This window comes from Aulonocara stuartgranti (genome assembly GCF_965226115.1).
Source record: "Aulonocara stuartgranti genome assembly, chromosome: 23".
Classification (NCBI taxonomy): domain Eukaryota; kingdom Metazoa; phylum Chordata; class Actinopteri; order Cichliformes; family Cichlidae; genus Aulonocara; species Aulonocara stuartgranti.
The window spans coordinates 53418778-53435601 of NC_138958.1; the positions used below are offsets into that span (position 1 = coordinate 53418778).

The 16824-nt window shown below is 41.5% G+C and overlaps 1 protein-coding gene across 1 annotated transcript in view; it reads right to left on the reverse strand.

Moving 5' to 3' along the window:
- Positions 1-16489, reverse strand: part of plcd4a (phospholipase C, delta 4a) — a gene marked incomplete at its 5' end in the record, with an annotated part of 66945 nt that extends 50456 nt beyond the window's left edge. Inside the window, 4 exon segments of the mRNA XM_082523465.1 lie at positions 186-344; positions 851-898; positions 16314-16462; positions 16464-16489. Of these exon segments, the coding sequence (XP_082379591.1) occupies positions 186-344; positions 851-898; positions 16314-16462; positions 16464-16489 (382 nt within the window).
- Positions 16490-16824: the final 335 nt, after the last annotated feature.

Below are 16824 nucleotides of genomic sequence, written 5' to 3' on the forward strand. Positions count from 1 at the left end.
TTTAGGAGGTTTTAGACACAAAAATAAAGCAAAAAAAAAGAAAAATTGTGCCAGATTGTGAGCATGCTTAATGCCAAGAGCTTGTGACCCACACACACATATACTTGTAAGCAAAACGCCCACTGTTGGATCAGGTCTATTAGGTCATTTTTCCACTGGTTCTTTAATTATAACTGTTCTCTTACATGTGGAGCGGACATTGCCAGTCTTCTTAGACTGGTACCAGATGGTCATGAAGTCATCCTCCAGCTTGAAATATCGCTGCTTCTTCCAGTTACGAGACTTAATTTTCCTCATCATCGCCCCCACCAGCATGGCCTGGAGGTTATCATCCCCCTGACTACCTGTGTAAAAGAGACAGTCATCACAAATAAAAAAATAAAGCATGGTTCGAAGAAATTTAAATGCAAACATGCCATGTTTAATTTTAATTTCAAGTTTCTGACAGGCTAATGTGAAGTTCCATCACACATCCAAAGCGTTATGACACTGTCTAGACATCTACTACTGAATAGATATGCTAAACAAAAAAGATTATTGTGCATCTTAAATGTGAATTTTAAAAAAAGAACATTTCATTTAAGTCAGGTTTAGCAAAATAAGATTTAGTTTGTTTCATCTGTGAATCAAATATTAAGCAGATATTCTACTCACATTTGTATCATTTGTGTTCTTTGATTATCTTTCTAAAATCAGAGTGACAAGAATGATGCTATAATGAACTGTTTAAAATGAATCAGATGTTCCAGTGTACACACACAGGAAAAAGGTCAGGGGGGAAAAGGAACATGTACTTATTAATCAAACAAAGTTACCCCAGCAGGCATAAACAAGACGTGAGCTGACTTACGGAGGCCATTTCCTGTGGAAGCCATTTGTTGTGTGGTCACTCTGCCATCTAAAGGGCATAACATAGCAGTCAGTGCAAGGAAAGGAGAAAAGCTCTGACTGTAAAAAATGCCTTGTTTCAAGTAACTCTTAGACGTCCTTTCTAGACGTCACATGTGCCGAGATGACCTCTGGCATCAACTTTATTGACATCCAATCACCTGATGTCCAGCCACACCCTGTTACCCTCTTTCTCTCTCATTTTTCAGCTACCAGGTCAGAGATTACTTCATTTAAATCATCTTATTACTCTGGTTACATTTCTCATGGACATAATGTGCAGACTCTCAGCGTTCATCCACATTCGAATTGGATCAGCGGTTTGGGCCTCTTTTTAAAGGGACGACAATTAACTGGACAGTTGACTCAAAGGCCATTTTATGGGCAGGTGTGGTCAGCTCCTTTGTTATGTCATTGTCAATTAAGCAGATAAAAGTCCTGGAGTTGATTTGAGGTGTGGTGCTTGCATTTGTAAAATGTTGCTGTAAACTGACAACATGCAGTCAAAGGAGCTCCCCATGCAGGTAAAACAAGCCATCCTCGAGCTGTGAAAACAGAAAAACATCTAAGAATTTGCTACGATATTAGGAGTGGTAACCAGCAGTTTGTTAAAGCAAAGAAGTGGGATATTCTTGAATGGTCAAGTCACTCGCCTGATATTAACCCAATGAACAGACAGAAAGGCCCTCAAACAAGCAGCTCTCATTAGCTCAGTCACAGATAGATTCAAATGATTTTTTTCAGCGTAATCATATATTTATATACTTGACATGACATGAATATACCGTTTCTCTTTATGATTGTATGATCTCTCAATACTTCCTTTTAACGCAACCCCATATGAATATCATGATTCCAATATGATTACGTTTTAACTCAGTTACATAGGAATACTTGTTCTCTTCATGGGTCTGTGGTTCAAACACAATATACTCTATATGGTTCCTTATATTAAATCATACATGGTAAAGTCAGACATTCCCTAAATGTTTGCTTAGTCATTCTGACCATACACTAAAAGCTTGTCCGCCTCAGACAAGATGTGGGCGTTGTGCCATTGCTACGTTCTCAGTTAACACAAACAATAGCAGCACAGAAGCACACACTGTCATGGTCCTGAGTCTGTGTGTTGTGTTTTGTGTTTCTTTGTGCTTTTGTTATTCTGATTAGGTATCCCAGTATTATTCGCCGTTTTGTTAGGTTTCTGTTCTGTGCCTGTCCTGCTCCCTCCTTCCATGTCCCCCCCTGTCTGTCCATGATGTCATTAAGCCTGCTTATGAGTCTGCGTCTGTGTCTCTGTCTGTCATAACACGTAAGTAACGCGTAAGTAACGCGTTACAGTAACTAGGTTATTATTGTGGTAACGAGCACGGTAACTAGTTATTATGCCAAAACCGGGAACGCGTTACTCGTTACTGGGATTTTGATAGGCTCGTTATTCGTTACTTCGTGTGGTGGCTATCGCGGAGCTTCCACAGATTCAGCAACATTAGCAAGTGGTGGAGGCCAGCAGGTGGATGAGAGAAAGGGAGGAAGGAGGAGGAGAGACCCGAGGCGGCCGCCGGTCCGAGTATCAGGTGAACTGAACTTCAGGTAAGAAGTTATGACCTGCAGTCTATCTGGGTCAGATATGAACCAAGTTTAGGTGGAGTTTATTTTCGTTATGCTGGGTACTAGCTAGTATGACGGAGTTTCTATACAGCTGGGTGGTGCTATGATGTTACTGATAGTTAACTTTATTTTATTCATAAGGTTAGGTAGTAGAGTTGCCAACTGTCCTGTAAAACGACGGAATCATCTCGTATTCAGAGAAAATATTACGCGTTTCTTATTGAGGTGAAAAGAAACACAGTTTGTCCCGTAATTCAGCTACAATGGAAAAGGCACAAAGCTGGAGTTACTCTGTGTCTTTGCTGCACAGCTGCCTCTTCTTCTCTCATTCTCTCCCCTCCCTCTCCCGTTTCTACTTCAATCATGAAACTGATCAATGATCAGCTGATCGTCTCTCTTGTTTGTTTATCGCTAACTTTGCGCCAGAAAGAGGAAACCAGCAGATGTCGCGCTAAACAACAGCAGCACGTTTAAGCTTGATCAGCTGTTGTTAGAATTTATTTAATATTAATTTCTAGTATCCGCAAATGTTTGCTGGAGCCACAGCTGTAAAGCTGCTGGTCATGATATGGTTTGGATATGTGATGAGAGGGAAACATGAAGATGAAACCAGGAGATGTCCTTACTGAATCATCAGAGCTGTGATTAGGGTTGCCAACCGTCCCTTAAAAAACGGAATCGTCCCGTATTTAGAAACAAAAGCACACGTCCCGTATTGAGCTAATAAGGGACGCACTTTGTCCCGTAATACAGTGAGAATCAAAAGTAGTCTATAAATGTTAATGGAATTAACGCTTTGTTTGAAAGCATAATTCCCAGCCCCTCTCCTGCTTTGTGACCAATGAGCTGACAGCACACTTATGACAATTCAGATTACCGCTCATCTCATTGGTCGAGGAAAGGTCGCTTGCGGAGAAAATACCGGAAGACAACAGATGACCACAACAAGAAGCATGGCCAACAGGGAAACAAACGCCGACACTGCGGTGCAAGTCTCGGACGACAGTACACCTAAAGCTGGGCAGACACTGTGCGATTTTTTCAGTCACGTTATTCAGCTCCTGCTCAAACTGCACGATTGACTCGCAGGGGTTAGAAGTTGGTAGGTCACGATGCAGGTCTCACACTATACCGCCCGATGCTCTGATGCGACCTGAGTGCTCACACTGTGCGTCCATAACATGAAGGTTATAACAGAAAATCTGTCGCTCGCTCTCTCTGTCTTTCACTCACACAGACACACCACCACCATCAACTTTGCTAAATTGCTAATGAAAAACATTGATCAGGCTGTGAATGAGCAGCGATGTAAATCCAACTATTTTCACGGTTGTTGTGGTCGTGATAATTTTGTGATGCCACATCGAAAAGGCTCGGATGAGCTTTCCAAAGTTCTACAAGTTGTGCCTCCATCGCTTGTGTCCAGATCACACGCTGCACAGCCGTGCTGCTCCATCTTTTTCACCGACGTTTACGTGTTTGCGCGTGAGCAGTGTGAGCGGCTCACGAGCAATTCTCGTTACCCCACGTATACTACACCACGCACGATGAAGGCCAAAATTGGGCCGATCACCAAATCGGTCGCACGACTCAAAAATCGTCTCAAAATGGGCCAAAAATCGCACAGTGTAAGCCCAGCATTAGAGCAGCAATGTTTGTTCGCTCAGAGAAAGGAAAAAAAAGGCTGCAAAAGCACAGGGAGGAATGGGAAAAGGGAAACACCTGGCTGGAAAAGGTCACCATAACACCTATAAAGCGCACTGCACTGTGTGCCGGCGCACTTTTTCCATAGGCATGCTTCTAATGGTGGGCACATGAAGAACATGAGGGGCGTGAAAGCTCGGGGAACCCTTAACCAATTTTTTGTCCACCAGGCCACGGCAGAAGCAGATATGGTATGTAAACACTGGTTTGTTGTTTAAACCCTCTAGTTAAGGTTAATATGGGCATGTGCAGTGAATATCAGCGCTATGTGGCCAGAAGTGTGATAATATAATTTATTTTGTGTAATAAACAACTGCAAGGATAGATGATTACAACAAATACATGACTAATACATAAAAGTAATACATAGATGAATAATGATGATGAGTTAAGATGCGTAATCATGGGAACAAGCGGGTTTACAAACAGGAGCAGCTAATTAGCATTAGAAAAGCTGAAATAATACCTCAACTGAAGCCAATTGTACTAAATGCACTATATGTGCACTGTTACAAGAATATTTTTCGTTCTATTGCTTTCTATTAATTTATATAATTTTAAGTTAAGCAGGACAGAGTTCTTTTAAAGAAAGATTTACTTATATTCTCAAAAGTTAAGCATGACAGGCTTCTGTTTAAGAAAGAGGCCTGTTTTACTGTGTTAATGTTGTCATTTTGAGCTAAAAATAAATGGCTAAATGATCATTTGTTTCCCATATGGTCATATCACAAAGAATATGCATCTGCTTAAATCAAATTCAAGTCAAATGGTTAAAAAATAATTTCACACACACAAAAAAGAGCTACCACACTGGGAAGGGTGAAGACAACTAGGTTGCCCGGCCCTGGCCATGAGGTGTCCCTTATTTATTTTTCAGGGAGTTGGCAACCCTAGCTGTGATGGAGAAACAGGTTTACCTTTTAGGTGACATGGATGAGTTGAAGTTATGAACTGTTTCTGAGAGACAAATAACACCAGGATTCTTTTCTAAGCAGCTGACAGCTGGTAACTGTGCAGGGGCGGGTCTAGCAAAGTGTTGCCAGGGGGCCATGTAGGGCATTAACAGGGAGAGGGGGGCACAAAGAAATACTTTTCTTTCTTATTCTCATTTAAAATGTCTCACTTTAATAAATAATTATCTGAATCTTACAACAAACGATTGATAGATTGATACATATATACCATCAGAACAGTGTACATCACTGTCACAACAGCGTTTGTTTGCATTCAGAATCAGAATCAGAATCAGAATACTTTATTCATCCCGAGGGAAATTAGGGGTTACAGCAGGCAGCACGCTAATGGCGCATGCGCACTCACAAAGGAACCTTCTGACCAACTTTACACAAACATCACATTGGGCAGACATGTCAGAAGGTAGGCTGATAGGAAAAAAACAACGAAAATACACTACATGAGGTAAGAGGAGGAGAAAAAAAACTCCACTCAGACTGAGCTCCTAGTGGGAGAACAGTTTGATAAAAGAAAAAACACCTCAGCACAAAAGCACATGACTATCAATACACCATAGAAACACGAGACAAGCAACAGGGGCGGGTAAAGGGTAAGAGAGAGCCGGCGTAGACAGCGCATCCGGTCCTGCAGCATCTGTGCTGGTCCAGTTGACTGCTATCATCCCCGGTAGGGCACAAGCATCGAAGGCGTTGGAAAGGGAGGGGGATGAGTGAGTGCTTATCAGTGTAAGTGTGTGTGTGTGCGTGTCCATAGTTTAGCTGAGACAGTGTCCTTCGGCCTATCAGGCTAAGTAAACAGTCCTCCAGCCAATCCAGGTGTCCTTCATGGGGCGGGAAGAATAGTCATCACACAGTCGTTATCAGGGAGTTGTTTTGGTGGGCTCCAGCCTTGGGCCTGCAGCTGGGGCCGTGGTGTCCAAATGTTGAATATTGTTGATTTCTCCTTTGTGAGCAGCTCGAATTCTAGCACTCCGAGGCTGGTCTCTTGATCTCCCGTTGAAGAGTCGCGAGCCTCCCCATGATGATATCAAACTTCTGTTCCGTGGTGTTGTCAGTCTTTTGATTCTGAGACCTCACAACTGCAGTGATCCGTTCCGCGATGTTTTCCAGCTGTCGCTCAAGGGTCTCATTTTGAGCAGGCCTCTCTCTGATGTTTCCCCTCATACGCTCAATGGTGTTGTTTTGAGCCTTCACAGCAGCTGTAAGCGTCTCCAAGGTGTTGACCATATTACGTTCACACACACACACACACACACACACACACACAGACAAAAGACCAGAACTCTGGTATCAGAAACATTTCATTGTGGTGATTCTAACTTTATTGATTACATTTTGATTAGATCTATTTAGTGTGTGAATGTGTGGATGACTGAATGTGTAAAGCGCTATACAAATACAGGCCATTTACCACTTATTCTATCATATTCTGATTAGATTTAAGAATAATTAACTATTAGCAAAACCACACACTGTACAGATAAACTCTGGTATGTCACTCTATATAACTTTAATCATAAAAGGCTGTATGTAAAGTCCTTTTGCCCTCCCTCAGATGTATTGAGAGATAAGCCGGAGGAACCTGTCTAATCTCTTTCACCTGAATAGCTGTCTCACTAGTACCTGTGAGCATTGCTACAGTGTTCAGCGTTCCATGCTTCAACAGAATTACTTACAAAATAAATGCATAGAACAGGCCTGGACAAAAATGATGGTACCCACAACTTAATATTTTGTTGCACAACCTTTTGAGACAATCGCTGCAATCAAATGATTCCTGTAACTGTCAATGAGACTTCTGCACCTCAGCAGGTATTTTGGCCCACTCTTCATGAGCAAACTGCTCCAGTTTTTTCCAGTTTGAAGGGCGCCTTTTCCAGACGGCATGTTTCAGCTCCTTCCAAAGATGCTCAATAGGATTGAGGTCAGGGCTCATAGAAGGCCACTTTAGAATAGTCCAATGTTTTCCTCTTAGCCATTCTTGGGGGTTTTAGCTCTCTGCTTTGGGTCATTGTCCTGTTGCAAGACCCCTGACTGCGACTGGGACCAAGCTTTCTGACACTGGCCAACACATTTCTCTCTAGAATCCCTTGATAGTCTTGAGATTTCATTGTACCCTGCACAGATTCAAGACACTGTGCCAGATCAAGCAAAGTCTGTGAACATAGACCCGATGTGCCTTGGCAAAAGGTTCCATTTTTGTCTCATCCTTCCATAGGACTTTCTCTCAGAAGCTTTGTGGCTTGTCAACATGTAGGTTGGCACATTCCAGTCTGGCTTTTTTATTGTTTGTTTTCAGTAATGGTGTCCTCCTTGGTCGTCTCCCATGTAGTCCACTTTGGCTCAAACAATTCAATTCAATTCAATTTTATTTATATAGCGCCAAATCACAACATAAGTCGCCTCAAGGCGCTTCATAGATACAGAGAAAAACCCAACAATCATATGACCCCCTATAACTACCAGAAATCTCGAAGCACAGGCCGAGGGGGAGGTGTGGCAGCAATTTTTCACACCAGCCTATTAATTAATGAAAGACCAAGACAGACTTTTAATTCATTTGAAAGCCTGATGCTTAACATTGTCCACCCCAGCTGTGAAACTCAGAAACCAGTCTGACTTGTTATCATCTATCGTCCACCTGGGCCTTACACAGAGTTTCTGTCTGATTTCTCAGACTTTATATCTGATTTAGTTCTGAGCTCAGATAAAATAATTATTGTGGGTGATTTTAACATCCATGTAGATGCTAAAAATGACAGCCTCAACATGGCATTTACTCTGTTATTAGACTCGATTGGTTTCTCTCAAACTGTAAAAGAACCCACCCACCACTTTAATCACACTCTAGATCTTGTTTTAACATATGGCATAGAAACTGAACATTTAACAGTGTTTCCTGAAAACCCTCTCCTGTCTGATCATTTCCTGATAACATTTACATTTACAATAATTGATTACACAGCGGTGGAGAGTAGACTTTATCAAAGTAGATGTCTTTCTGAAAGCACTGTAACTAAGTTTAAGAATATAATCCACCCACTGTTATCATCTTCAATGCCCTGTACCAACACAGAGCAGAGCAGCTATCTGAACGCTACCCCAACAGAGGTCGATTATCTTGTTAATAATTTCACCTCCTCACTACGTACGACTCTGGATACTGTAGCTCCAGTGAAAACTAAGGTCTCTAATCAGAAGTACCTGACTCCGTGGTATAATTCTCAAACACGTAGCCTAAAGCAGATGACTCGTAATCTGGAGAGGAAATAGCGTGTCACAAATTTAGAGGATCATCATTTAGCCTGGAGAAATAGTTTGCTGCTTTATAAGAAAGCCCTCCGCAAAGCCAGAACATCTTACTATTCATCACTGATTGAAGTAAATAAGAACAACCCCAGGTTTCTCTTCAGCTCTGTAGCCAGGCTGACAAAAAGTCAGAGCTCTTTTGAGCCAACCATCCCTTTAACGTTAACTAGTAATGACTTCATGAACTTCTTCACAAATAAAATCTTTATCATTAGAGAAAAAATTACCAATAATCATCCCACAGATGTAATATTATCTACAGCTACTCTTAGTACCATTGATGTTAAGTTAGACTCTTTTTCTCCAATTGATCTTTCTGAGTTAACTTCAATAATTACTTCCTCCAAACCATCAACGTGTCTTTTAGACCCCATTCCTACAAAACTGCTCAAAGAAGTCCTGCCATTAATTAATTCTTCGATCTTAAATATGATCAACCTATCTCTAATAATCGGCTATGTACCACAGGCCTTCAAGCTGGCTGTAGTTAAACCTTTACTCAAAAAGCATCTCTAGACCCAGCAGTCTTAGCTAATTATAGGCCAATCTCCAACCTTCCTTTATATCAAACATCCTTGAAAGAGTAGTTGTCAAACAGCTAACAGATCATCTGCAGAGGTTTATTTGAAGAGTTTCAGTCAGGTTTCAGAGCTCAGCACAGCACAGAAACAGCTTTAGTGAAGGTTACAAATGATCTTCTTATGGCCTCTGACAGTGGACTCATCTCTGTGCTTGTCCTGCTAGACCTCAGTGCAGCGTTCGATACTGTCGACCATAATATCCTATTAGAGCGATTAGAACATGCTGTAGGTATTACAGGTACTGTGCTGCAGTGGTTTGTATCATATCTATCTAATAGACTCCAGTTTGTGCATGTAAATGGAGAGTCCTCTTCACACACTGAGGTTAATTATGGAGTTCCACAGGGTTCAGTGCTAGGACCAATTCTGTTTACATTATACATGCTTCCCTTAGGCAGCATCATTAGAAGACATAGCATACATTTACACTGCTATGCTGATGACACCCAGCTCTATCTGTCCATGAAGCCAGATAACACACACCAATGAGTTAAACTGCAGGAATGTCTTAAAGACATAAAGACCTGGATGGCCGCTAACTTTCTGCTTCTTAATTCAGATCAAACTGAGGTTATTGTACTCGGCCCTGAAAAGCTTAGAAATATGGTATCTAAGCAGATTCTTACTCTGGATGGCATTACCTTGGCCTCCAGTAACACTGTGAGGAACCTTGGAGTCATTTTTGACCAGGACATGTCCTTCAATGCACATATTAAACAAATATGTAAGACTGCGTTCTTCCATTTGCGCAACATCTCTACAATTAGAAATACCCTGTCTCAGAGTGACGCTGAAAAACTAGTTCATGCATTTATTACTTCCAGGCTGGACTACTGTAATTCATTATTATCAGGAAGTCCAAAAAACTCCCTGAAAAGCCTTCAGCTAATCCAAAATGCTGCAGCAAGAGTCCTGACAGGGACTAGAAAGAGAGCATATTTCTCCTGTTTTGGCTTCCTGTTAAATCCAGAATTCAAAATCCTGCTCCTCACATACAAGGTCTTAAATAATCAGGCCCAATCTTATCTTAATGACCTTGTAGTACCATATCATCCTATTAGAGCACTTCGCTCTCGCTCTGCAGGCCTACTTGTTGTTCCTAGAGTATTTAAAAGTAGAATGGGAGGCAGAGCCTTCAGTTTTAAGGCCCCTCTTCTGTGGAACCAGCTTCCAGTTTGGATTCAGGAGACAGACACTATCTCTACTTTCAAGATTAGGCTTCAAACTTTCCTTTTTGCTAAAACATATAGTTAGGGCTGGACCAGGTGGCCCTGGATCCTCCCTTAGTTATGCTGCAATAGACGTAGGCTGCCGGGGGATTCCCATGATGCATTGAGTTTTTCCTTTCCAGTCACCTTTCTCACTCACTATGTGTTAACAGACCTCTCTGCATTGAATCATATCTGTTATTAACCTCTGTCTCTCTTCCACAGCATGTCTTTATCCTGTCTTCCTTCTCTCACCCCAACCAATCACAGCAGATGGCCCCGCCCCTCCCTGAGCCTGGTTCTGCTGGAGGTTTCTTCCTGTTAAAAGGAAGTTTGTCCTCCCCACTGTCGCCAAAGTGCTGCTCATAGGGGGTCATATGATTGTTGGGTTTTTCTCTGTATCTATGAAGCACCTTGAGGCGACTTATGTTGTGATTTGACGCTATATAAATAAAATTGAATTGAACTGAATTGAATTATGAGCAAGCACAAGTTAAATGTTAATTTTACTCTTAGCTTTAAGGCCTTAAGCATTTAAACTGAATGGAAAGTATTTGATGCTTTCATTCTGTATCTATCAATCAGCTCCACAATAATATGCCTGAAGATCAAGTTATGAGCTACACTACCAGTCAAAAGTTTGGACACACCTTCTCATTTAATAATAATAATGGATTGTATTTATACAGCGCTTTTCGAGACCCTCAAAGCTCTTTACAATGCCACTATTCATTCACTCTCACGTTCACACACTGGTGGAGGCAGCTACAGTTGTAGCCACAGCTGCCCTGGGGCAGACTGACAGAGGCGAGGCTGCCATATTGCACCATCGGCCACTCTGGCCAACACCAGTAGGCGGTAGGGTGAAGTGTGTTGCCCAAGGACACAACGATCGAGACTGTCCTAGCCGGGGCTCGAACCGGCAACCTTCTGATTACAAGGTGAACTCCCAACTCTTGAGCCACGTTCGCTTTAATGGTTTTTCTTTATTTTTAATAGTTTACTTTGTAGATACAAAGTGAAGCCATCAAATATATGAAACAAGATATATGGAATTATATAGCAAAAAAAATTGATGAATAACTCTAAATATATTTTATATTTTACATTCCTGACAGTAGCCGCCCTCTGCTGTGTTGACAGCGCTGCAAACCCTCGGCCTTCTCTCAGTGAGCTTCATGATGTCATCACCTGATATGGTTTCACCTCACAGGTGAGCCTGTCAGGGCTCATTGGTTGAGGACTCAAAGCTTGTGAAAGATGCTAGGATTTGGCGTTGCAAACAAAAATGGTTGGCGGACCCTGGTTTTGTCTCACTTTTGGATGAACAAATTAGCCTCTATTTTGAAATGAATAAAACAGAAACTTCTGCAAGCATAAGATGGGAGGCTTTTAAGGCTTTTATTAGGGGCCAAATAATTAGCATCACTAGCTCTAAAGCAAGATTGACTTTCCAAAAGGCAAAACGGATAGAGACAAAAATAAAGGAATTAGAAAATGAATACTATCAAACAAGGTCCCCTGAAATACACCAAAATTTATTGCTGCTTCGGGCCCAATGCAATGCTGAGAACACTAATTTACTATTCAGAAGAGAATGTGCCACTGTGGATATGGGGAAATGATAATTTTCCCCCAGGACGGGGTGAAAGGGGGATTTAAAATATGGGCTGAGAGGGGGTTACAAAAAATAGGAGATCTTTACAATAATAAATAAACATTTACTGTCCTTTGATGAAATGGTTGTAAAGCATGACATAGTCCGCAGCCAGTTCTTTAGATATTTACAGCTGAGAGATTTTATTAGAGCACAGCAAAACCAGCCCTTGTCCATTCCTGGCCTATCAACACTTGAAGAAATGATGGTGAAAGATTGCCGGGGAAGGGGCTTGATTTCCAAAACCTATAATGAACTGGTGGCTGCCTCTACAGAAACGTCCGTAAAGAAGCTTGAATCCTGGAAAGAAGACTTACAGGAGAACATCTCCCTTGAAGAGAGGGAGAGGGCTTGCGCCAGGGCACAATCACAAACAGTGAACACGTGTTTAAATCTCTTGGTTAATGCGTACGTACATGACTCCAGTCAAACTTAATGCTTTCTACACTACCATCCCGGATGTTTGTATAAAATGCAACGAGGAAAAGGGCACACTTCTCCATTGTTTGTGGCAGTGTCCTGAAATTAGGAAATTCTGGGAAGAAGTGAAACAATGGACTGAAGAAATATTAGAAATAAAAATGCATTTAGAACCAAAACTTTTTCTGCTGGGCACCTGTCCAGCTAACTGTAATATAACAAGGAAACATCGCTTATTTTTAGACATAGGGCTGCTGATGGCTAAGTGAGTGATTGCCATTACTTGGAAAGAGGTGGATAGACCAAGAAGAAGTAAATGGATTTCAGAGTTAACATCTACTCTGCCCTTAGAAAAGATCACCTACGCAATCAGGGGTAAGCAACGATGCTTTGATAGCATCTGGGGCCCCTTCAAAAACTTCCTTGCTAATAAAAACTTGCCCCACTTGGTGGAAATTTTTGGGGAGGATTCATAGGTGGCCCTCTGCAGTCCATTTGGGAATATGTTTATTGCTTGACATTAAACAACTACTTTCTAATTTACATTGAACATATACCTGTGAGGGTGCATAATTTTTTTTCTTTTTTTTCCTCCTTGTTTGTTTTGCTTTTGTGTTGTGTTGTGTTGTTTTTTGTTGTTTTGTCGTTGCTGGTTTTTTTTTCTCATCCTCTCCTATATGGTGTTATGTGTATAAAGGCAGTATGTGTAGCTTGTAGTCTCTGTAAGTGTAGCTACTTGAAGTGCACCTGCTGATGGTTCCAACACCATCATTAAGTTTGCAGATGACACCATGGTGATTGGCCTCATCAGTGACAACGATGAGGCCGCCTACAGGGAGGAGGTGGATCGTCTGGCTGAGTGGTGCGACACAAACAACCTGCTGCTTAACACCGAGAAGACCAAGGAGCTCATCGTGGACTACAGGAGGAATGCTGACCCACATCCACCCATCCACATTAAGGGGACGGCTGTGGAGCGTGTGAGCAGCTTCAAGTTCCTGGGAGTCCACATCTCCGAGGATCTCACCTGGACGACCAACTGCTCCAAGCTGGTCAAGAAGGCTCACCAGCGCCTCTTCTTCTTGAGGACTCTGAGGAAGAACCACCTGTCCTCAGACATCCTGGTGAACTTCTATCGCTGCACCATCGAGAGCATCCTGACCAACTGTATAACAGTCTGGTACGGGAACTGCTCTGCCTCGGACCGGAAGGCGTTGCAGAGGGTTGTGAAAACTGCCCAGCGCATCGCCGGAGCACCACTTCCTGCCATAAAAGACATCTACAGGAAGCGGTGTCTGAAAAGGGCTGGGAAAATCATCAAAGACCCCAGTCACCCATCACATGGACTCTTCACCCTCCTGCCCTCTGGGAGGCGCTACAGGAGCCTCCGGACTAAGACCACCAGGTACCGGAACAGCTTCTTCCCCACAGCTGTCAGACTCCTGAACTCTGCCTCCTGACATCTGACCCACGTTAACACATGGACTGAACATACACACACCCACAATGGACAACTGTACCCTCAAACACACAATAATAACATGGACTGAACCACCACTCACAACCACTAGCACTTTATATAGCCTCTGTAGAAACTATCTACACCCTCACTTATCTTAACTGCACTACTGTATAGCTCTGTGTGAATAATCATTCTGTACATTCGATAATCTTTAATCCTACAACTGTTTACAACTTGCATAGTTCCCATTTCTGTATAGCTGTATATCTCAGATTTCTGTAAAGTTATTTATTTCATATTCTGTATAGTTTTTCATATTTATATCCTGTTCATAGCCTGTACATAGCTTGTACTCACTACAGCCTGTACATACTTATAGTTATAGAATATTCACAACATACTTCATACCGTGTACATTATAACATACCATAATAGACCCATTTCTGTAATATACTCACATATCTATATTATTGCTAATATATATTGTAATATATCTATATCACTAAAGCACTTCTGGATGGATGCAAACTGCATTTCGTTGCCCTGTACCTGTGCATGTGCAATGACAATAAAGTTTAATTCTATTCTATTCTATTCTATTCTATTCTACTTGTTTGGTTACGCTTCATAGATGTGTACACTGCTATGTTCAAAATAAATAAAGACACTGCTGGAAAAAAGAAGAAGCAGAAAGTTAGCGGCCATCCAGGTCTTTATGTCTTTAAGACATTCCTGCAGTTTAACTCATTGGTGTGTGTTATCTGGCTTCATGGACAGAGCTGGGTGTCATCTGCATAGCAGTGAAAATGTGCACGGTGCCTATCAATCCTAAAAGCTTTTAGAGCTAAAAATATCCTCCCAACTTGCATAATCTGCAAAGACTGTGATAGTGTTTGCAGCTTATGCAGTCCTTCTACCAACTGAAAACATTTCACAACTAGACAAGAGTGCAACAACATATCTCTCCTAAAAGTCCTGCAGCTGGTCTCCTCAGACATTTATGGACTCTTGTTTAAAGAACAGGGTGTGGTACGCTGTCCCAACTTTTGTTGATATGTGTTGCTGCCAAAAGAATTCAAAATTAGCCTATTTTTTTTCTTAAAATGGTACATTTTGGTGGCTTGATTCCAGTCTACATGCCAAATATCCTTAGGCTAGATAAGGATCTGGATGCTTATCTAGCGTGAACATTAGATAGAAAGAACATAGAGAAAGTGCTTGTGTGAATGAGGCAAGTTGTTCAAAGTGCTTTGAGTGCTCAGAGTAGAAACGTGTTATATAAGAACCAGTCCCTTTACTTTTTAAAAGATCGGTTTTTGTACCACTGTATTAATACGATTCTGTAGGATTTTCTTATATTATTAATAAATAAATTATTAAATAAATCAAACCAGTTCCTGGCCCGCATATCATTTTAGGCTGTTAAAGAAAACAACAAACAGTAAAGTGGATGCTGAAGATAAACAATCTGAAGGTGTAAAGAAAGGCTTGTTCATCCATTTACCATGAGACAAAGTTGTTTTGTATTTTGGAAGATCTGTGTTGTCCCCTCAAAGAAAGAAGGTCCTATAACATCTCCAAAAGTTGATTCTGTTCATCTGGACGTTTTCAGTGGGAGAAACGTTTCATCATCATCCAGGTGACGTCTTCAGTCTCAGCTGACTGCAGGTTTCCCCAGCCTTATAAACAGTGCATAATAACTGACACCAGCCCACTGAAGGAACAGTTTATAAGATTGGGGAAACCTGCAGTCAGCTGGTCACCTGGATGAGTGACAAAACGTTTCTCCCACTGAAAACGTCGAGATGAACAGAATCAGCTTTTGGAGATTTACTCACCTGGATGATTGAGCGTGGATCAAGACATCCTATTCACCAGCCAGCTGTTTTACTTCATGAATGAATGCAGACTCACTTTCTCCGAGTGCATATTCATGAGATGCCTGCTCCACGAAGAAGCTTCCTGCCCTGTGCTGTTTATGCTGCTGGGAGTTATTTTGCTGGTCTTTCATGGTTTCATGTCTCATAATACATTTTTCATACTGTCTTTGTTAAGCTCTTTAATCCAGCTACGCTTGACAAATCTCTTTTTTTCATTACCGTTAGTCATTTATTTCTTTAACCAAGCTCTTTCTGTTTCACAGAATCAGTTACAGTTGTCTCTGACATTAGTAAAGTCATTTGCTTTACCTAAACCACTGGCAGAGCTACACTATACTCTGACTACAGCAAAAACCACAAAGCTGCTGTGTTACATATTGGTAAGTGCAAGGTGTTGTTTTTTATCAAGTGATAAAAGGTAACATTTTACTAGAAAACAAAAAATATGACAAAGATTCAATTCACGTATTCAAGTATTACAGCAAGTAAGTGAGCGTGCTCCTGCGTTTCTGAGGAGTATGTGTCCTTTACAGTTCATACATAAGGAATGTAAACGAAGCCATGGAAGAATAAAACTGAGGCTGGGAGGAAAACACTGGAAAATGAAGGTGAATCTGACCTGTTGCAGGATCATCCCGGTGTCCAGCTGACTGCTGCTGTGCTGTTAAAAGATCATAAAATCTGGGAGCCTCTGCTGCTGCTGTGTATCTGCATGCCACAATGCACTGATAAGAGAACAAGTCAAACCTGGGTGAGCAGGTGAGTGAGCTGCCCCTCCTCCTCACTGTTCCCCATCTGCTTCCTGTCCCCTTTCTTAAAGTGTTCTGCAAGCTGTGCATGCATTACATGTGGAGCTGAAGAAAGACTTCATTTGGATGCAAAAGTTCAGCTCCTAAAACATCATGAATAGCACAGAGTTGGGTTGAAAGCGCCGTAAATAGCCTGAATTGTTTGGTGGGGAAGGGTTTCAGTACAGTGAGTTTCACTGGCATTATGAATCCATGTGAATACTTGCACCTTGGCCATGAGCATAAATGTAGTTTTGACTCACCTTGATTGTGCTCATTTCACATTTAAATGTAATAAATGATTTTAAGAATTTTCAATGCCTATTTACCGAAAATGATTTA